This window comes from Saccopteryx bilineata, chromosome 1, assembly GCF_036850765.1.
Source record: "Saccopteryx bilineata isolate mSacBil1 chromosome 1, mSacBil1_pri_phased_curated, whole genome shotgun sequence".
NCBI lineage: Eukaryota > Metazoa > Chordata > Mammalia > Chiroptera > Emballonuridae > Saccopteryx > Saccopteryx bilineata.
This window is the reverse complement of record NC_089490.1, coordinates 389,793,162-389,815,224: the sequence shown is the minus strand read 5'-3', so window position 1 is coordinate 389,815,224 and position 22,063 is coordinate 389,793,162. Positions and strand designations below refer to the sequence as shown.

At 48.6% G+C, this 22,063-nt stretch overlaps 2 protein-coding genes and 1 pseudogene across 4 annotated transcripts in view; 1 reads left to right on the top strand and 2 right to left on the bottom strand.

Annotated features, from left to right (window-relative positions):
- CSTPP1 (centriolar satellite-associated tubulin polyglutamylase complex regulator 1) overlaps positions 1-1,834 on the bottom strand; it is a 182,693-nt gene extending 180,859 nt beyond the window's left edge. The window contains exon 1 of one of the 2 annotated variants that reach the window (XM_066251447.1): positions 1,705-1,834. The gene's annotated coding sequence lies outside the window, so the exon portion shown is untranslated. The remainder of the gene's footprint in view (positions 1-1,704) is intronic. The other variant, XM_066251444.1, reaches the window with a different exon arrangement.
- The window catches only part of LRP4 (LDL receptor related protein 4), a 61,259-nt gene continuing 39,411 nt past the window's right edge, over positions 216-22,063 (top strand). For both annotated transcript variants that reach the window (XM_066251439.1, XM_066251438.1), the window contains exons 1-6: positions 216-445; positions 17,471-17,617; positions 20,045-20,161; positions 20,439-20,552; positions 20,893-21,009; positions 21,722-21,850. In XM_066251439.1, coding sequence (XP_066107536.1) covers positions 394-445; positions 17,471-17,617; positions 20,045-20,161; positions 20,439-20,552; positions 20,893-21,009; positions 21,722-21,850 — 676 coding nt within the window. In that variant the 5' untranslated portion in view covers positions 216-393. The remainder of the gene's footprint in view (positions 446-17,470; positions 17,618-20,044; positions 20,162-20,438; positions 20,553-20,892; positions 21,010-21,721; positions 21,851-22,063) is intronic.
- On the bottom strand, positions 10,586-11,227 carry LOC136320747 (PRELI domain containing protein 3B pseudogene; annotated as a pseudogene).

The window sequence follows — 22,063 nt, the reverse complement described above, 5'->3', positions numbered from 1 at the left end:
AGGCTAGGAATGTGGGGGTGGCCTCAAGAGAAGTGGGGTCGCGCGGGAGGCACTGGCGGGTGGGATCTGGGGACCCGGGGGCGGGGGCCGAGGGCGGGAAGGGGCCGGGCTGGCGCTGGGGGCGGGACCAGGCGCGGTGGCGGTGGCGGGGGCTGCGGGGCGGGGGGCGGGGCGGCCGGGCCCCGGACACCCCCTCCCGGTCCCCTGGCGGGGCGGCTTCAGCTCGCAGCACTGGAGGCAGCAGCGGCGGGAGAGTGACTTACGGGGCGCGCCCGCTGCGGTGGATCGGGACGCTTCCCCTCGGGGACCCTCCCCCGACTCCCTCCGCCTCGTGCCCCGCGGGAGCCGGCGGGACCCCAGGCTGGCAGGGAGCGCCGGCGCTGCCGCTGCACCATGAGGCGGCCGTGGGTTACGCTGCTACTTGGCGCCCTGCTCTGCGCACACGGTAAGCGGCGCCGCGGTGCCCGCGCGGACCGGCCCGCGGGGAAAGTTTGTCCCCGGGTCCGGCCGCTGCGGGACTCAGCTCCCGAGAGCGGGACGGCTCAGGCTGGGGCCTGAGACCCCTCTCACCCTCGCTGCAAGCAGTAGCCCTGAGATTGCGTGCCGGGGAGGGGAGCACAAGCTCCCCCAGATCTCCTGTCCTAGAGGGGCAGCGGTGGAGGAGCTCCCCGGGCCGGGTCTGGGCCGGGCTGGGGGAAGATCTGAGGCGCTCGTTCGCCTGCCCTCGTTGCTCTTTGAAGAGCTGGGGTCTGCCTCCTTTTCAGGTTAAGATAGGGTCTCTGTGTCCTTGGTGCGAATGAATGTGTGCGAATAAAGGGACGCGGGGGAGGATGGTCGCTAGACCATAAATTGTAAATAGCCCTCCTTCCAGGGGCCGGGGTCCCGGGCAGACCGCGGAGAGGGGCCCCCGTTGAATCTGAATACTTGAGCTCTGGGGACTCCTCTACTCCGGAAACTGGTCTTTGGACTCCAGACCTCAGACCTTGCTCCTACCGAGGGTCTTTGGGAATTGCTTGTTTGCAGCATCTCCCCTTAGTAGTGCTTTCGGGTTCCCTCTCCTGGCTGCGACCAATCAGCTCCCTTGCCCTGGATCCTTCCCGGAGAGAGGGGGCAGAGAGGAAGACAGGGCTGAAAAGGGGGCAGAGTGGGGACACTGGAAGAAACTGCTGGAAGGCTTCCGCAGATCGGTCCTGGCCGGGGCAGAGGGGCGGGGGGCGGGTACCGCCGAACCTCGGAAGACAGCCTCCTGGCCCGCGCGGTGGCCCTCGGGGGAACCGGACGGATGGCAGCGGGGCTGCTGCTTCATCTGCTCCTTATTAATAACTTGTTTGGTGCCCGTACGCCACTGTTGTGTGTGATTAGGGCCCCGGTGGAATTTGTTTCTCCGCAGCCGCCTAGGGCCGTGGGTGCACCCCGTGATTTAGCAGCTGCCTCTAGTTTGTGCCCAGAGATCAAAGAACGTTGGTCTTTGAACCCCAACTCTATTCACCCACCACTGTTCAACCGCGGGGAGATCCGAATCTTGCCTTTCTCCTCGCAGCCCGGATGAGGGGGTGGGGCTGGGAATGGAGGGGTCTGTAGTCCCCGGCCTTGCACCGGTCTTTCTTTTAACGTGGGGAAGCTCGTGTGGAAATTATGCAGTTTTCGGAACTTGCCTGGCAGGGCGTGGAGATGCCTAAGCACTTGTTTTAAAGATTGGCTTACCTCCCAAATCCAGAACAGAGTTCACATGTCTGTTATTTAAACTACCCGTGGGTTTTAAATGACTTTTTCCATGCCCTCTCTAACGCCGACGGAGCTCTTTCTCTCCGCTCCGCTCTTCCTCTCGGAGCGGTAGCCTGGCCGACCCACGTTCCTCTTCGCACTGTGCTCTCCCCCTCCCGGGCTCTCTCCAGGAAGGTTATTTGTAGCCTCTTTGGCGTGTCGGGACAGCGGCCCTACTGGGGTAGGAATGTGGCCGCTCTTCCCACCACATGGGCCCCTTAAAGGGACAGCTTTGCTTTTTGGGGGTTTCCCCCTTCGGGCTGCAAGGGAAGGGGATGGAACTTTCCTTTCGGCCCCCTGGAGGAAGTTTTGAAAAAGATCAAGGGAAATGGCAAGGCACTGGAAAAAAAAAAAAAAAGACTAAAACGGATACCAACAAAGCCAGAGAGGAGACTGTCGCCTTCTGCCCCAAGGAAAGGGGAGCTGGAAGGTTCCAGGCTGAGACTGGCCAAGAGGATTTTACTGCTTCAGAGATGGCAAAGCTGCATACAATACACTGCATCTCCATTGAGAATGGGGTAGAGAACTGTGTATATTTAATGCTAACACACACACACACACACACACACACACACGCACGATGGGAGCATTCTTGGTAACTCTTCTGAGTTCTTTTTAAGGACAAAAGTTTCATGGAAACTGCTAAGCATGGGAGGTTTTCTGTGCATATGTGTAAGGACAGTCAGTGGCACAAAGATCTAAACTTCGCCTAGCTTGATAATGAGCCGTGCTTGGAGGCCTGGGAGGGACAGATTCATGCTTCCCCAGTGAGAGTGAGCAGTTGCTCAACCAAAAATGCTACCACGAAATTCCTAACCCTGAGTTCCAGGGGCTCACGGAGAAGACAGTGTGTCACAGTGGTAGACCTTTAGGGCAGACCCGACTCAGCTAGGACTGAATTTAAGACACTGAAGTTGAAGGTGCTATGTGGATGCTGCTAGTCCTGTCGGCTTCGCCTAGAGCCTATGCGTTTGGCCTGAGTCTGTATAACACCGCAACCTTAAACATTTTGGAAAGAAACTTGAATGCTGGTAATAGCATTTTTCTCTTGCGGGTTGAGGTGGGGCCTTGGGCAATCTACCACCATTTGAAGAGTGGAAACCATGTTTATCTTTGAGGTCTCTTTCAGGTCAGCAAATAATTAAAAATTCTGCCTAGGAGTAATTAGGTAGATGGAAGGTTGTTTCTGCAGATAAGTGCACAAGAGTGGAGCTGAGGCTTCTCTCCTTTCCATCTGGCTGTTGTCATGGTTCTTAGTTGACCTTGTCCCTGATCTTGTTGGACTTGTGAAAGATGCTTGGCTTGTCACTGATTTTGGATTTCCTCTTCTGTCCCCTGTTGAATATCAGATAACATCTTTGGGACTAGCACATGGTATTAAGAATGACAGGTGCAAAGGAACTAAGTCTGGCCATGTCTAATACAAAGCACGTTGGGCATGTCCATCTTCTGGGTTAGCAAAGAACATGGGGGGGTCACAGAGGACAAGGGTGGATTTTAAAGGTCTTTGCTCACCCTTTGTACTGATTGACTGCTAGTCTTGATCCCCAAAAGAAGGGAAAACGGGAGGGATTGACTATGTTGCTTCTGTTCTAAAGAGAAGATCAATACTAGGGGCTTTCTGAATAGGAACAGCATTTTGGGGACTGCTTAAAGAAGTTTTGTCTTTTTTTTATGATTGGGCACATCTCATAATTATGAGAGTTTCATACGCTTGGTTGACTAGGTCTTTTAGCCTGTTATAGCCACAGTTTCTACATTCCTTGATGCAGCTTAGCCATGAGTTTTGTTACAGTTGCCTGGGCACGTGGCATGTGGGCCTCAGACTGTGTCTGGATTACCATCTCATCTTCACCATCAGAAGCCCTTCTCCCCTACTGCCTGGTGGGATTCAGTGTCCCAGGGAAGACTTCGTGCTGACTGGTTGGTTGGCAGAGCCTGGGTTTGGCCCTATAAATAGCTCTGATGAATGCCTATGCTTGCTGTTCTCCCTCCGGCTTAGAGCTGGCAGGGACAGGTTTTTTCTCCCCAGTACACTCAAGAGCATTCCCTATACTGGGCTTTATACCCATTCATTTGTTCATTCATTCTGCAAATGCACATTTGTCAAGCACTGAGCTAATCACTGCATGCAGTGCTCGGTGACTAAGAAACACAGGGAGACCTGGATTTGATCTTGGTACTTATTAATGACTCTGTGCAAAACAATATCCCTGTACTTGAGGGATCTTATCTGTAAATAAGGGTGGAGGGAAATAGTAATAAGTTATCACATTCAAACATTGTAAAAATTAAATGAGATAATAGTATGTTTAAACCATTTAGTAAAGAGCCTGACAACTACTGCATTACTCTAGGCCTGGATAAATGTTAGCTGTTAGAAAGCTTGCGTAAGTGGATTAGAGATGGTTCTTGCCTTTGGACTATGGGAGCCAGGTAAACAAATCATTATACTACAGTGTTATATGCTAAAATGGAGACTCAGCCCTTAATTCATTTCAGCTGGTTTTTGGCTTGATTCTTTTAAAGATCTTGCTCCTTCTCTCCACCTCTCCACCCCTACCATAAAAACCTAGTGAAACCTAAGCATAGTTCCCTCCTGTGTACACTTCCAGAAAAGAGGCCTATTAAGCTATACTGTGAATCTAAGAGCCCACACTGCCTTTGTTCTCCTGGAAGAGGTCCTGGGAGATGGGGCTTTCCTCTGAGAACTTCCCTGGGAAAGCCTTGTGGTCAGGGATGCAGCCAGACACCTCACTCGAAGGTTGCTATGACCCTGGGTGAGAGGTGCTGGCTGAGGTCTCTTGTAGCTGGAACAGTTTAGAATTCCAAGCTCTCCCTCCCACTGGCCTGGGAAAGGAGTCAGGCCCAGAGCTCATGAGGTAGTAATTGCCCCAATTTGGGGGCTGGGCTGTTGCAAAGCCGCCTGCCTTCAGTGACTACCGTCTTCAATCAGGAATCCTGTCAATGTGCAGGGATAATTGATGTGGGTCTCGGAGTCCCAGACTCACCCCCAGCTCCTCTACCTCAAAGTTTGACCCCTGTTGTCTCTTCCTTTTAGCTTGGTGCCAAGTGATGGGATGTTTTGGGGGGCTGCAGAAAGCTGACTGTATGTAACCTAGAGCAGCTGTTAAAAAGAGCTGCTTCTCTAGCTTTCCTGGCAGTCATTTGACTCCATTTTCTGTTCTGCATTTTTGATTTAGCGAGAAGCAAACATCCTAGGTGCCCCTAGGCACCTCTTATGCCCTTCCAGGCACACTTCATTCTTTCACTGCACGTAGGCATTTCCATCCTTGCTCACAGTTGAGTGGACTAACTGGAAGGGTCCCTAACGCCCTGCTTCCCTGTTCACTCAGGTTAAACTAAGCAAGGGAAGGGTGCTGTCTGAGACTCAGCTGGGAAAGCCTTGTTAGGACCTGCTGCAAGCCCTAACTTGGCCTACAGGAGCTCCCCGCCTCACCTCTGTGCAGAGCGGAGGATCAGAGCTGCAAGCAAAGCCGGAAACAAAAGACTGGGAGCGAACCCATCTGGCTGAGAGGCAGCAACACAAAGGTGCTGCTGCATAATTTATCATCGGAGGTTTTCTGGGGCCGGGAAGCTAGTGGCTCCAGGCAGAGCTTTTTTGGGGGAGAGGAACCCTCCCCCTGACTGAGTGTAGGACCAGGCAGGTACAGAGTCAGGCATTGGGAGAGACACCTGATTAACACATGAAATAAAATAGCTTTGAGGGCCTGCAGTGATCTCTGCAAATGCAGCAGCTCCAGTTCCTGCCCGGCCTGCAACGCAGTTGGGGGAAGTGCTCCAGTGTCGCCTTCCTTGGATTGCCACCACCTTTTGGGCATGGATAATAAGGACGAGAGAAAGTTTCTCTTTTGGATTGGCTACAACCTTCTGGAAACCAAATGCAGATGTCTGGTTATAATAACCATAAGTCTAGCAAATAAGAAAGCGGAGCTCCCTTCTCTTCTTTCCCCTTCCCACCCCCTCCTCACTCCAGACAGTTTAAACAAGAAGTTTCAGCTACAGGTTCAGAGAGGCAGTAAGAGTGAATGGCTCTAATGTGTATTGCCCTCAAATGAAAATGTCTTCATTTTGGGAATCATCTCCCCAGGTGACCAGTTTTACACCACAAACTGGGACATGTGACCTGAAAAATACAAATGTACTTCTGAGACACTTAATATTTTTAAGTCTTTTGCTGTATTTCTAGCACTGTGATAAGTATATAGCGTATATTATCACATTTGGTCCAAACAGTACCCTTATGAGGTAGGTATTGTTAGGTGCCTGTCTGACAGATGGGAAACTAAGGCTCAGAGCAGTTTGCCATCACATAGCTAGTGAATAACTGAGCCAGGATTTGAACCCAGAGCTTAAGTTATTAACTCTCTAATGCAGGGGTCAAGAACCTTTTTGGCTGAGAGAGCCATGAACGCCACATATTTTAAAATGTAATTCCATGAGAGCCATACAACGACCCGTGTACATTATGCATTATCCAATAAAAATTTGGTGTTGTCCCGGAGGACAGCTGTGATTGGCCCCAGCCACCCGCAACCATGAACATGAGCGGTAGGAAATGAATGGATTGTAATACATGAGAATGTTTTATATTTTTAACGTTATTATTTTTTTAATTAAAGATTTGTCGCCTGACCTGTGGTGGCGTAGTAGATAAAGCGTCGACCTGGAAATGCTGAGGTCGCCGGTTCAAAACCCTGGGCTTGCCTGGTCAAGGCACATATGGGAGTTGATGCTTCCAGCTCCTCCCCCCCCTTCTCTCTCTCTGTCTCTCCCTCTCCTCTCTAAAATGAATAAATAAAAAATAAAATAAAAAAAGAAATTAGAACTATCTTTAAAGAAAAAAAAAAAGATTTGTCTGTGAGCCAGATGCAGCCATCAAAAGAGCCACATCTGGCTCACAAGCCATAGGTTCCCGACCCCTGCTCTAACGGCAGTGGTTTGCAAACTCATTAGTCAACAGAGGCAAATATCAACAGTACAATGATTGAAATTTCTTTTGAGAGCCAATTTTTTTAAACTTAAACTATATAGGTAGGTACATGCCTTATCGAGGTAGCGCCTGCATGTGGTATTTTGTGGAAGAGCCACACTCAAGGGGCCAAAGAGCCGCATGTGGTTCGCGAGCCATAGTTTGGTGACCACTGCTGTAACCTATATACTGCCTCTTCGAACAGAATATTGTATATCCAAGTTATCCCAGAAGATCTAGGTGGGGAATATCCATAATTTATCTTAAGTTGACCTGCCTCCCTGTTTTCAGATCTCCCTTCCCAGAGAATCCCAGTGCATTCAGAATGACTTTTCAGGTGATTTTTGAAGAGGGAGGTCTAAAAAGGCTCCCAGAAGGGGAGATGTGGTTTGTTGCTCACTGAAGCCATGTGTTACTTGTGTTTTGAGATGTAGAGGGAAAGGAAAGCAATATTTTGAACAGCCCTCACAAAGCACAGCCCCATTCAATTCCTATTGGATTTGTGAAATCTGTTGACTGAGCTCCTGGGCAGGGTAAGTAGACTTTTGAAGATCTGCATGGAGATGATGGAATTAATAATGATATAGTAGTCCCCCCCCATCCTCAGGGGATACAGGGAATATGTTGGAAGACCCCCCAGTAGATGCCTGAAACCAGAGATAGTGCCAAACCCTATATATACTATGTCCTTTTTCCTATACCTACATCCTTCCGATAAAGTTTAATTTATAAATTAGACATAGTGACACTAACAACAATAACTAATAAAATAGAACAATTGCAACAATATACTGTAATGTTTTATGAATGGGGCTTCTCTCTCTCAAAATATCTTATTGTATTATACATACAGCATGGATACACTGGACAGAGGGATGATTCACATCCGGGCAGATGGAGTAGATGGTGTGAGATTGTATCACTACTCAGAATGGCATGCAATTTAAAACTTATGAATTGTTTATTTATGGAATTTTCCACTTAATATTTTCAGACCACTATTGACCAGGGGTAACTGAAACTGCAGATAAGGAGGGACTACTGTAATCACAACAACAAAAACAGCTGCTTACTGTGTGTGTACTTCCTATGTATTATCTCATTTAAACCTCCCAACAATCCTATAAAATAAATAGGTACTATTATTACCCCCAGCCTACAAAGGAGGAAACAAATCCATTTTTTAAAATTTATTTTTTAATGTTTAGAGAGAGGGAGGAAGGGAGAAAGCAAGAGAAACATTGATTTGTTGTTCTATTTATTTATGCATCCACCAGTTAATTCCTGTGTGTGCCCTGACTAGCAATTGCATCTGCAAACTTGGCATGTCAGGACATTGCTCTAACCAACTGAGCTACCAGGCCAGGTTCGAAACTAATTCATTTTTTAATTGCTCTGTAATTTATAGGTTCTGAATTTAGATTTCTCTTTTCTGTACTTGCCTCCTAGGAATTGGTTGATATATTAGGCAAGGATGAAGGGTAACACAGGAAGGTAAATAGGCCCTGGCTGGTTGGCTCAGCGGTAGAGTGTCAGCCCGGTGTGTGGAAGTCCCGGGTTCGATTCCCGGCCAGGGTACACAGGAGAAGCACCCATCTGCTTCTCCACCCTTCCCCTTCTCCTTCCCCTTTGTCTCTCTCTTCCCCTCCCGCAGCCAAGGCTCCAATGGAGCAAAGTTGGCCCAGGCGCAGAGGATGGCACCATGGCCTCTGCCTCAGGTGCTAGAATGGCTCCGGTTACATTGGAGCAATGTCCCAGATGGGCAGAGCATCGCCCTCTGGTGGGCATGCCAGGTAGATCCTGGTTGGGCACATGAGGGAGTCTGTTTGTCTTGCCTCCCACTTCTCACTTCAGAAAAATACAAAAAAATTGAGAAAGGCAAATAAAGCGGATTCTTGCCACCTTCTTCCACCTCTTCCAGTAGTCACTCATACCACCACTTAACTCATTGAGGTGATACACAGTAGGGTTTTTAGACATCTCCAGCCCTGAAATCATCATGTGGCTAGATCAGACAGTTCTGAGTCATGTTCTACAACAGTAATAGCAAGAGTTATCACTTCTTTTTTTTTTTATTTTTTTATTTTTTTTCATTTTTTCTGAAGCTGGAAACAGGGAGAGACAGTCAGACAGACTCCCGCATGCGCCCTACCGGGATCCACCCGGCACGCCCACCAGGGGGCGACGCTCTGCCCACCAGGGGGCAATGCTCTGCCCCTCCGGGGCGTCGCCATGTTGCGACCAGAGCCACTCTAGCGCCTGAGGCAGAGGCCACAGAGCCATCCCCAGCGCCCGGGCCATCTTTGCTCCAACGGAGCCTTAGCTGCGGGAGGGGAAGAGAGAGACAGAGAGGAAAGCGTGGCGGAAGGGTGGAGAAGCAAATGGGCGCTTCTCCTGTGTGCCCTGGCCTGGAATCGAACCTGGGTCCTCCGCACGCTAGGCCGACGCTCTACCACTGAGCCAACAGGCCAGGGCCAAGAGTTATCACTTCTTGAGCTTAGTACGTGCCAAGCATTATGCTAAGAGCTTTTCATGAGTTAACTAATTTATTCTTATAACATTCAAATTTCCTGATGAAAAAGTAAGTTATAAATAATGTGCCCAGAGCTGTAGAGGCAGGAATTAGCTTAGTTTTGTTCCCAGGTGCTTAACATTATGCTCTTCTGCCTCATAACTGTGGAGGCTGAAGATTAAGAACTTCTTTTCTGTGTTTGAAAGTGGCAAGAGAAGGCTGAATGTACTTGGACCACTAATCATGTCTGATGGTGTCTGATGGTATGGCCTTTTGAGAGGGCCCACTAGGTGAAGATTTCACCAAGTGAAATCCAGCCAGGTACGGCTGGCCTATAGGGATCTAAAAACAAGAATAAATAAGAGTCATAGCATGTTGGTATCACAGTATGATAATACAGCGAGTGAAAGGAACCCTTGGAAGGGAGTGAACTGGATAGGACTAGGAAGCTGCCTGAAAAAGAAAATTCCTATTTTCTTAAGTAAGTACAGGTTAGGTAGGAAATAACTACTTTTATTTCTGATATTCTAGGCCTCTTTTCCTTTGACTCCAACTCTCCATAGGACTCCAGAGGAATGTATTATTATTATTTTTTTCTAGTAATGACTTTATTTTTTCAGTTAACATAGCCAGCCCACGATACAGCATACTAACTCAGAAAGTACAAATCCAAGGAAGGTAATAACCTTCACGTTGTTACGAAACTTTGGCAAATCAATACAGTACTATTTAATAGAATCAAATCATATTTTTGTTGGAATTACATATTACTTCAGTGATAATCTTCACTCCAAAAATGTCATTTAAGTACCACATTATAACACTATAGTTTTTAATGGTGGTTTATAGTAGAGCAAGTTGTTTTATACAAATTAATATATCTTTTAAAATGATACAATTTCTCCTTTGAAAGTGAGTCACCTTGTGAAGTTTACTGTGGCAAGGCAATTGCGTATATTCAGGGCGGCTCGGCTTTGTTCCAGGGTTGGTCCAAAGCCAAGGAGAGTCCCAGTGCATGGGAAGCTTAACAAGTCCACCTGAGGGAGAGTTCATATGCTAACCTTCATTTCCAAGTACCCTTCAAAAATTGTTACATTTTCAAATAAGTACTGGAATCTTCAAAACCAGACATCATTTCAAACAACATTAATAATAATTTCAGATGTTCTCTTTTATTTAGCAACCCTGTACCTTTGTTTTGATCAAGTCACATAGCCTTTCTTCAGCTTATTAAAAAAAAAAGTTTTACCTAGAATATAGTTGTGGTTTTTAAATAAAAAATAAATATAATGCCAGCTAGAAGAGATCCGGGGGACTGATGTTGTATACCAACTTTTATCGTCATTTCTCTACAAATGCCCCCGCTGCCATAGGTGTCCTTATGCTCCCTCTTGCCGAAGCTCTCAGTTCTTCAATCTCAGCATTTAATTTATGTATGACCCATTCCATTGCTTCTCTGCCTTTTATTAGCATTTGAGGATATCGTACTTGCCATCAGCCCTTCAAGGTAACTACTGAGACTGACTCCTTTCACAGTGATTATGGCCTCTTGAGTCAAAACAGTTTTTTCTCAGTCCTGAGGATGAGGTTTCATCTACTGAAACCATATTTGTAAATGAAATATTAGTGGATTTAAGTTCCATTGTTTTCTCTACAGGATCAACTACAGAATGTTCTTGCACATATGTTTTGGTTCTTGCTGCACCAATAAGAGATTTCACAATGGATGGCAGTCCCCACTCTGTGCTAAGAAGTCTATGGCTGTGTAACTTTCCAGAAGGATCTGTGTGTCTGTCCAATACATCAACTCCAACCACGCTTGGGTTCATAGGGTTTGGGTATTTCTGCATTGCAGCAGTTGTAACAGTTTCCCATGGGTGGTCAAAGACGTGTTCCGAGGTCCAGATCTTCATGGTGCCGGCAACCTCCACCGTGTCCCAGAGGCCGAAAGAGGCAGAGAGGCCGAGGAATGTATTATTGATTCATGTATTTATTCATTCATTTTACAAACTTAAACTGATCATCTACTATATCACAAACATTGAACTACGCGCTGTGAATACAAATACAAGACTCGAGATTACACAACCAAGAGGTCAAGAGGTATATGGTCCAGTAAGTGAACAATGATCCCAGTGTGCTAAACGCTATCATAAGAGGAGGCACAGAGGGCTTCTGGGATATAGAGCAGGGGCTTTTAATTCAGTCAGGGCTGGGGCTGCGTGGGTCTAGATGGGGCAGCGTCAGGAAAGGGTTCACTTCCTGGCCTCCCGCTCTCAGCCCTTAGTGTTGCTTCTGATGTTTTCTGTGCAAGCTCTGCTCTTTCAAAGAGTGGCTGTTTATAGGCACCCAGCTCCCTCCAGATTCCAGGTCTCCCTTGGATGAGGTTAGATCCATTTCCAGGTGGCTCCTTGCTGCCACTCCTTTCAGTTGTCAGTTTTGTCTTGCTGCAAGGACATTCCTGTTAGAGAGACACTTACTGATTTGGCTACATTAAGGAGCTGAAATCAGTGAATCGGTCCCTCAATTAGCCTGGATGTAGTTTAGGGTAATTTCATGTAACTTATCCCCATTAAATAAAGTTTACATCCTCACCATTGCCTCTAGTGGATGAGAGAAGAGAGGAGAGTTTTCATGTGTTATAAGAAAGCATCCTTCATTTACGAGCATTGATTCCTTCCTTTCCCACTGTCATCCCTTGCACACTGGGGTAGTCATCATATTCCAGCACTCAGTGGGCACTCCTTAAGCCTCTCATCTCTGGTTCAACTTGAAAAAGCTGTTCTGTAGCTGTGTAGTCACTGTCCACCTTGGGCTTCCAGGTGTGGTCCCCCTTTACTTGAGCACTCTGTGAGATGGTGGAGAGCAGTGCTTCTCTAACTTGAGTGTGCATCAGTGTAGGTCAGGAAGCTTATTGAAAGTTCAAACTCTGAGATAACATTAAGAGAAGAATGCTGGCCTAAGGGTTTGAATGGGTTGGACTTCATGGCTCTTCTATTCACCCCATGACCTTGGATAATGCAAGAGGTGACCTTACCTGTCAAATGGGCACTTCAGTGACTACTCCGGGTTATTATACTGATGTCATGAGAATGCAAGTGTTTATGCAAAAGTAGCTTGTAAGCTGTAAAGAGAAACTACAGAATATAATTACTTGTTGTCAGAGCCCTGTTCCTTTTTGAACCAACACAACACTGAAGTGCTGGTTTAAAAGACTGTCTCTGCTTCACTACCTTACCTGAAGGCAAGGGAAATTGGTTTTTGGCCTTAGAAATAATCAGAAGGAGATGTCACTGCTTGAGACCTATACACTCATGGCCTGTTCGCTAATCGAGACTGCATAAAGGGGAGGGACCCAGAAGTCTCAGGATTTAAATTCCCTTTTTTAACCTAAGGGTTTTGGGAGACTCTCATAATAGCAATACCATTATCGGGAGGCACTATAGTGAAGTGATTAAGAGCAGAGACTCAGGAATTGACCTGCCTGCCTGGGTGTGAATGCTGGCTTCAACCCTTGGTACCTTTGTGACCTATTAAGAGACTCTACCTCTCTGTGTCTCAGTGTCTTCAACTGTAAAGTGGTGATAATAAAAAACAGCGCCACCTCCTAGGGCACTGTTGAGAGCTTCCAGTTACATAGTGTCTGAAAAGCATTTAGAAAATTGCTCAGGATACCTGGTGAGTACTTAGTGATGATGGCTGTATTGTTATGAAGTTTTTGAGGTATGCCAGCCCTGTGCTGGGCAGTTCACATGGGTTATTTAATTTAATCTTTGTAAAACCCCTTCCAGTAGAACTATTCTCATTCCCATTTTATGGATGAGAAAACTGAGGCTCAGAGGCAATAACTTGCCCAAAGTGTTACAGTTAGAGGTAGAATCAGGATTTGAACTCCAATCTCTCTGACTCCAGAATCCATGCTCTCTCATATCATACACTGTCTGGTATACCAGATGGATGTTTCCCTTCTTTTCTTCAAAAAAGTACAGTGAGAAATTGGGAAGATGACTGAGATTGTGGTTAACCTTTTAAGAAGGCCCTGTGAGCACATTGTATCCCAAAAGCTAAGGTGACCACATTTTTACAATGAAAAGGAAGACAAAAATAAATTGAAAAAAACAATATCATAAATAAAAGAAACATTTTATTCATTGCAACAATAATACACTATAATATGATAAATGCATAATTAAAACATTTGTAATATTTTATGTTGTAATTATGCTTACATGCCTATTAATTTTTAATAATAATTGTAAGAAAAAAGTACTCATTTAGATAAAAATACATCACATCACACGCAATAGATCGATTCTGCATCAATTGAATACGGACATCTACAGATTAGTCTTCCAATATCAAAAAGGAGGACATGTAGGAGGACACTTTTCAAGGGAGGATGGAACTTACAAAAGAAGGACTATCCTCCCAAAAGGAGGACGATTGGTCACCTTACAAAAGCTGAACGTCTTGATGTTCAGGGATAGTGAACACTTTGGGGAGAGATCGTCACCTTATTGAAGAATCACATTAGGTTGAAGGGCCCACTGGATGCCAATGGGAGCTTGCAGTGTGACTGGCCAGTAGCTTTAAAGGCCGGAAGCATTGCTGAGTATTCTAACTTAACACTTCTTAAAATGAGCACTGAATTTTGCCACCCACAGTCATTTGTTTCCTTTTTTCACTCACCATTCTTTTAGTTAAAAAGGGTTAAAAGCTGTCCTTTATGATCACAGCTAAGATTTGAGTGAAAAGGCAGAATTCCATGTCTGGGGATCCCAGAGGGGCGGGCAGCATCTGTCCAGAAGAGTTGACTTTCTGAAGTATAATATGTCTGTTTACTGTATGAAATGAATGGCCAGGCCAAGGGTTTGCCTGGCTGGTGGCTGCCTGACCTTCACATGCTGATGTTCAGATGTTGCTCTGACATGCAGAAAGTCGTGACTCTCTAGCCGCCTGCGACTAACTTGGTGCCCACTGGGTGGAATACTTTGTTCCTGAAGTTTGCATGGGGAAATCAGGACTTTTGCTATTATTCAGGCAAAGGTGGGTGGCACCCTAAAAAGAAGCGGGGACCTGGGGGGGGAGGAGCACTGAAGGCTCCTCTTTCAGCATTCCTTTTTTTTTTTAAACATCAGAAGATATTTCTTTTTTTTTTAATTAATTAATTAATTTATTTTTAGAGAGGAGAGAGAGACAGAGAGAGAGAAGGGGGGAGGAGCAGGAAGCATCAGCTCCCATATGTGCCTTGACCAGGCAAGCCCAGGGTTTCGAACCGGCGACCTCAGCATTTCCAGGTCCACGCTTTATCCACTGCGCCACCACAGGTCAGGCGCATTCCTTTTGACTTGCATGCAGCACCAGGATGCTGCTGTTCTTGCTCTCCCAATCTTGACACTAGAGCTCTTAAAATCAAGGCCTTTTGGAAAAAGTTAGCTTCTGTATCCTCACACCTGCACACTCTCATCCTGCATTTATTGAGCGTCTTTGGTGTGCCAAAGCATGAGGTCAGCTTCTTTCACATTTATCTAGGAAACAGGCTTAGGGAACTAAGTGATTTAGAAAAGGACGCACGGCTGGTCAAGGGAACCCAGGTCTGTCTGCTCTAGGTCCAGTGGTTTTTCACTCCCATCCCCCAAATGTCTCCTTCCTCCTTTCTCTTCTAGTCATGCCCTTACCCTGAACTCTTCACTGGTACAGCCCCACTTCCTGCTGTGTGTAGCTAGCAGAGTTTCTTAACCTCTATTGACATTTTGGGCCAGAGAATTTCTTTGTTGTGGGGCCTGTCCTGTACATCGCAGGATATTTAGCAGCATCCCTGGCTTTTATCCACTAAATGCCAGAAGTACCGCCAAACACGACAACTGCAAAAACATCACCTCAATTGCCAGGTGTCCCCGGGAGGGAAAGACCATCCCTGGTTGAGAATCAGTGAGTTAGCCTTATCTTTCTTCTCCATTCCTCCCCACAAAGGGGGTCAGCACATTGGAGAGCCCCTCGGCATGGAATCCTCTGGAATCCTAAGCCTTGGTTGTTTCATCCAGCCAAGTCCCCTAAAGTAGTCCTTAGAGCCATGATGAGCTGGTCACACTATAAAAGTTCCTCAGGCTCCAGAGCTCCGGGCCTGAGTGAAAGAGGCCCCCACCCCTTTCCTCTCCGTGCTCTGAGAACAGGCACAAGAGGCTGGGGCTGGGCAGCTGGGTCTCCAGCTTCCCTGGGAAAGGGTCTTCTGTCGTGCACTTACAGAGAGACCTGGAGCGACAGGGGTGCTGCTGCAGCTCTCAAATGGATTCCTTTGGTTTCCACAGGAAACACTGCGTCTTTTCCAGGGCAGCTGATTCTCAGCATGTAGAAGGAAAGGGCAAGGTCTCAGTTGAGGATCTCTTGAGAGCTGTGGTCCTTTACTCCATGAAATATACATTTTGCCTGTAGTTTCAGGCATTCATTGATCCCCATGCCAACCATCTATCTGTCCATCCATCCATTCATTCATTCCTCCATCCATTCATCTGTCCATCCATTCATCCATTTATCCATTCATCTACCTTATGCTCATGCTCACTCTTGGGCAGAAGCGGAAAGGGAGGGATCTAGGGCTCTCTCCTTGCTTTTGGAGGATTTAGCAGTACACTCTCTTATTCCAGACCCTAAACCCTAATCCAGGTTGAATGTACGATGAGGGTGTACATCAAGGAGATGAGCCAAGAAAGAGGCTGCGCCCAGTAAATGGGAAAGGAAGAGGGGTGGAAATTTAGGAGCTGACTCCTTCCCTGCTTCAGTCCAACTTGAGGGTAGGGTCCAGTGAGGGGAGGAAGGGGAGAAGAAAGCAAGGGGGAGAGATTAGCAATGAGCTGTGGCCCCCTTCTTTCCCAGCTGCAAGCAGCCCAGCGGGTTAGATGAATGTTGGGAGGGGGAGAGTGACCTTAGCAGAACCCTTTGTTCCAGCTGAGGCTGAAGCAGGGGGCACCAAGCCATTCACACGCCATCCGAGGGCATCCTGCTGGGCACTCTAGGGAGGGGTACAGCAGCCGGTCATGGGACTTGGCCAGGCAGATAGCTCTAGGCTCAATAGGGAAGCCCATCTGTGTGCTGCTGAGGCTGGGGGGAGGGGCTGCCTCTGCCATCCTTCCTCCAGGCTGTGGCCTGCCCCTCAGACAGGAAAGCCCTGCCTAGTCCCGTTCACTGTCCCATGAGGCAGCCTAGTCCCTTCCTCCTTGGACCCCACTCCTCCTTTTCAAAAGTGGTTTCCTGGCTCAAAAGTGAGCTCTGACAGGGGGGCACACAGCAACCTGTGCTGCTTCCTGTCCTGCTGTCTGGATTCCTTATCCCTAAAGGGGGTCCAGCACTTTCATCTTACTCTTATTTCTTGCCTTCCCCGGCTTACACCAAGGGCCTGATCCTGCTCAGAGATAAAAGCTTCTGTATCTCAACCTAGTTTGGAAGGGAAAGACATAGAGGTCTCCGCTGCATCAACTCTCTGTCCCCTGCTCCCCTACCCCAAGAGCACCAACTCGCCAGGTGACATCATTTGTCTCTGGGCCTTTGGGTGTGAGGGAAAACAGCTATGGTTAGGCTTGCTAGTTTGTCTTCTGGCTGCAAGCACATTGCATGATTGGTGCGTGAGCACGTGGCCGAAAGTCGTGTGCCTGTGTGTGTGTGTGGTCTCTATAAGGCTACAGGTAAGGTGATTTCCTCTGTGTTGATCACTTGCCTGCCGCCGCCACCACCACCGCGAGGGGCAGTGTGCCTGCTTGCTCTCCCGCTGCGGGCAGAAGCGGCTTTCCCCTATTTGCTTGCCCACTATTGAAAGAATCCAGTAAATGAGAATGGCCCAACACCTTTCAGCTCCATGGTTCTCCTGTGCTCTGCCCGGTCTGATGTGAACCTGTCTGGCCTCGACGACCACTGGCTTTACAGGGTGCTATATAAAAAATCCTGTCAGACAAGGGGGGTACCTGGACTATTTGTAAGCCTGGAGTCAGAGAGTATCTCCTTGACTGTTTGTGTCTCAGAGGAGGGGAAGTCACCATTACATACTTGGTCTTACATGAAGGTCTTACATGAAGGTAACACCTCCCTTCACTGTTACCACGTCACCTGGGTGGCAGTGGTCCTAGACTTGGCTCCTGTACCTTCTTCCCTGGAGTGGACTTTTGTTGGGCAGGAGCTGTGCCTCACTGGTTCCTTTTCCTTCTGCCCAGGCCTAGCCAGCAGCCCCGAGTGTGCTTGTGGTCGGAGCCACTTCACCTGCGCAGTGAGTGCCCTCGGCGAGTGTACCTGCATCCCCGCCCAGTGGCAGTGTGACGGAGACAATGACTGCGGGGACCACAGCGATGAGGATGGATGCAGTAAGAACCTCCCCCCTGGGCAGTGGGGAGTGGGAGAAGAGGGACCCGAGTGGGGGAGCAAGGACAAACGTGGTGAAGTTATCCGTGCCTCAGCTGTGTCAGGCTCAGAGCCGTGCACAGGTGCAAGGGTGGAAGATATGGTGGATGGGTGATTTCCTCACCCATATAATATAATATATATGGCTCCAGTCCTTGTGTATTTCCCAAATTTCCATATATACATGTGCAATAAAACAAACTTTGAAACAAGTATAGAGGAAAACGCCCTTGAAACTACAGGTAGTTTCCTTAATTATATGAATATGTGTTTGTGTGTTTGTACTACATGTGGGGTTTTTTTGTTTGTTTTTTTACAGAGACAGAGAGAGAGTCAGAGAGAGGGACAGATAGGGACAAACAGACAGGAAGGGAGAGAGATAAGAAGCATCAGTTTTTCATTGTGGCACTTTAGTTGTTCATTGATTGCTTTTTCATATGTGCCTTGACCGCGGGCCTTCAGCAGACCGAATAACCCCTTGCTCAAGCCAACGACCTTGGGTCCATGCTGGTGAGCTTTGCTTAAGCCAGATGAGCCCGTGCTCAAGCTGGTGACTTCGGGGTCTCTAACCTGGGTCCTCTGCATCCCAGTCCAACATTCTATCCACTGCGCCACCACCTGGTCAGGCTTGTGTTTGTGTATTTTTTAATGTGCAAACTACATAATGAATGCAGATCATTTGTTTCTTTTTTTTTTAATTAATTAATTTATTTATTCATTATTAGAGAGGAGAAACAGAGAGGGAGAGAGAGGAGAGAGAGACAGAGAGAGAGAAGGGGGGAGGAGCTGGAAGCATCAACTCCCATATGTGCCTTGACCAGGCAAGCCCAGGGTTTTGAACTGGCGATCTCAGCATTTCCAGGTAGATGCTTTATCCACTGCGCCACCACAGGTCAGGCAGATTATTTGTTTCTTATACTGACATTATATACAATCACATCTTTTTTCTTTTTTACAGAGACAGAGAGAGAGTCAGAGAGAGGGATAGACAGGGACAGACAGACAGACAGGAATGGAGAGAGATGAGAAGCATCAATCATCAGTTTTTTTTTGTGACACCTTTGTTGTTCATTGATTGCTTTCTCATATGTGCCTTGACCACGGGCCTTCAGCAGAAGGAGTAACCCTCTGCTAGAGCCATTTGCTCAAGCCAGATGAGCCTACGCTCAAGCTGGCGACCTCGGGGTCTCGAACCTGGGTCCTTCCGCATCCCAGTCTGACGCTCTATCCACTGTGCCTCCGCCTGGTCAGGCCAATCACATCTTCTTTAATAACATAAACTTTGTAAAAAAAAAAATCTAATATTCTTGGCCCTGGCTTGTTTGCTCAGTGGTAGAGCGTCAGCCCAGCGTATGGAAGTCCCGGGTTCGATTCTAGGTGAGGGCACATAGGAGAAGCACCCATTTGCTTCTCCACCCCTCCCCTTCTTGCTTCTCTCTCTCTCTCTCTCTTTCTCCCCTCCTGTAGCCATGCATGGCTCAGTTGGAGTGAGTTGGCCCCAGACGCTTAAGGTGTCTCCATGCATGGCCTCCACCTAAGGTGCTAAAAATGGCTCCAGTTGCAATGGAGGAAGGGCTCCAGATGAGCAGAGCATCGCCCCCTAGTGGGCTTGCCGGGTGGATCCCGGTTGGGGTACATGCGGGAGTCTGTCTCTGCCTTCCCTTTGCTCGCTAAAAAAAAAAAAAGAAAGAAATCTAATATCCTCTTTAAATCTCTCTTTTCCTCTAGTGTAATAACATATGCACACCAGGGTAGAGGGCCCTGTCTTAGATACATAGAAATATCACTGCTGAGTCATTTGTCTTGGTTTAGGGGTACAACCAGCGGCACCTACGTCTAAGGATGCCTAATTAGTCTAATAATAATTAAGCTATAACTTGGACCTCATTAACCCTAACCATTTCAGCTAATTGCAGTGATGGTAAATGGCTCACTTTCATTTTGTACTTTCACTGCATTGTCTCAAAAGACCTCTGTGAGCAGAGTATAATTATCTCCATTGTACAAGCGAAGAACCTACAGTTCAGAGAGGAGCTGACTTACTCAGTGTGATAAGTAGTAAGTTCTAGAACTTACTGGGACATTGAGTCCAGATGTCCCAATCATCATTTAACCAGAGGAAAAGAACAAGATACACTTCTTTCTCTTATGCTTTTCTTACTGCTTTCTTAGTGGTTTCGAGTTCCTCCGGCTGTTCTGCCTCGTGAACCCCTCCTACCATGCTTGGCTGATACTCTCTTTTCTTCTCTACCAGTTTCTGCGTAGCTTCCCCATCGGCTGGGGGTAGGCAGGAATCGGAAGAAGGAAGGTAAACTCAGGTAGCCTGGCTGAGCCTGCCTGAGGAAGTACACCACACTGATTCCCTTTTCCTTCTTTTCCCCGGGACTCAGTGCTGCCCACTTGCTCCCCTCTTGACTTCCACTGTGACAATGGCAAGTGCATCCGCCGCTCCTGGGTGTGTGATGGAGACAATGACTGCGAGGACGACTCCGACGAGCAGGACTGTCGTGAGTGCTGGCCAGGCGGGCTCTCAGGCTCTGTTGGAAGGGATTTTCAACCAGAAAGTGATGGCCTACGTCAGCCTTAGGGTCTTCAGCTCTTGGCCCTGTCCATTTACCTCCAGGGGTCAGATAAGGCCCTCCCCGCACCCCCCATGAGAATGCCGCCTGCTTCGATCCCTCCGGGAAGCCTTGTTGCTGCCTGTTCGGCTCCGCGAGGCTTTCTGTTGGGCTTCCAGGCACTGACCCCGCTGCCTGCAGCAGCCTGATTGCTCTGTGCCCACAGCCCCCCGGGAGTGTGAGGAGGACGAGTTCCCCTGCCAGAATGGCTACTGCATCCGGAGCCTGTGGCACTGTGATGGTGACAATGACTGTGGCGACAACAGTGATGAGCAGTGTGGTGAGTGGTGCTCCGGGAGGCAGACAGGTGGCTGGTGGACAGTCTGGCCATGGGAGAAGAGGGCAGCAATGACTCGAGCCCTGCCCAGGTATCTGTCTGGAGCAGCTGGAGGCAGGCAGGAGGGGCAGAGTGGTCCAGACCCACCCCAGCAACTCGGAGCAGAAGCCTGAGGCCCAGTCTCCTCAGGGCCTCAGCTTTCCCTGGAGAGTCTGCACCGAATCTGTGGAGTGTGGCCAGCTGGTCAGACCACCAGGGCCAGTGTTGGTGGGAGTCAGGGAGGATGTTAAGAGGGTTGCTCATAGGGCTTCCTCAAGATTTCTGTCCCGTTGCACCCCCCCAGACATGCGCAAGTGCTCTGACAAGGAATTCCGCTGCAGTGATGGAAGCTGTATTGCCGAACATTGGTACTGTGATGGTGACACCGACTGCAAAGATGGCTCAGATGAGGAGAGCTGTCGTGAGTGGCCCCAGACCTCAGGCTGTTGGGCTGGGATAGGGCAGAGGGCTCATTGCATGGGCTGTCAGCCAGGCTGAGGAGTACGGGAATAGTGGGCAAGGAGAGTGGGTTCTTTTTTTTTTTTTTTTTTGTATTTTTCTGCAGCTGGAAACAGGGAGAGACAGTCAGACAGACTCCCGCATGCGCCCGACCGGGATCCACCCGGCACGCCCACCAGGAGGCGATGCTCTGCCCCTCCGGGGCGTCGCTCTGCCGTGACCAGAGCCACTCTAGCGCCTAGGACAGAGGCCAAGGAGCTATCCCCAGCGCCCGGGCCATCTTTGCTCCAATGGAGCCTTTGCTGCGGGAGGGGAAGAGAGAGACAGAGAGGAAGGGGGGAGGGGTGGAGAAGCAAATGGGCGCTTCTCCTGTGTGCCCTGGCCGGGAATCAAACCCGGGTCCCCCGCACGCCAGGCTGACGCTCTACCGCTGAGCCAACCGGCCAGGGCCGAGAGTGGGTTCTTAAGAAGCAGTTTCCCCCAATGGGAAGGGAGTCTCCCTTTGGTCTGCTTGAATATGGGAGTCTACAAGGGCCATCTTCAATGAAGCGTGGTTACATCTCACTTGAGGAAGGCACGCTGCCTGAATATCCTGCCCCTTCGAGGACTCAGGGAACCCTCTGCTCCACCCAGGCCTGAGCATATGCCCCTCCCCACCCCTGCCCTCCTTCCAGCCTCGGCAGTGCCAGCGCCCCCCTGCAACCTGGAAGAGTTCCAGTGTGCCTATGGCCGCTGCATCCTCGACATCTACCACTGTGACGGAGACGATGACTGCGGAGACTGGTCAGACGAGTCTGACTGCTGTGAGTGCTCTAGCCAGCTGGGCGGAGGCGGGGAGGAGGCCAGGCTGGGTTGGCAAGACACGGGTGCCAGCTGGGGCAGGAGCACGGGTTGGAGGTGGGGGCTTTCTGGATTCCCTGGCTCCTCTTGGACAGAGCCGGAGGAGCCGGAGTGCTAAGACTGGCTTTCTGGTCTGCTGTGGGGCACTCAGTATGCATAGTCTGGTCAGAGACAGA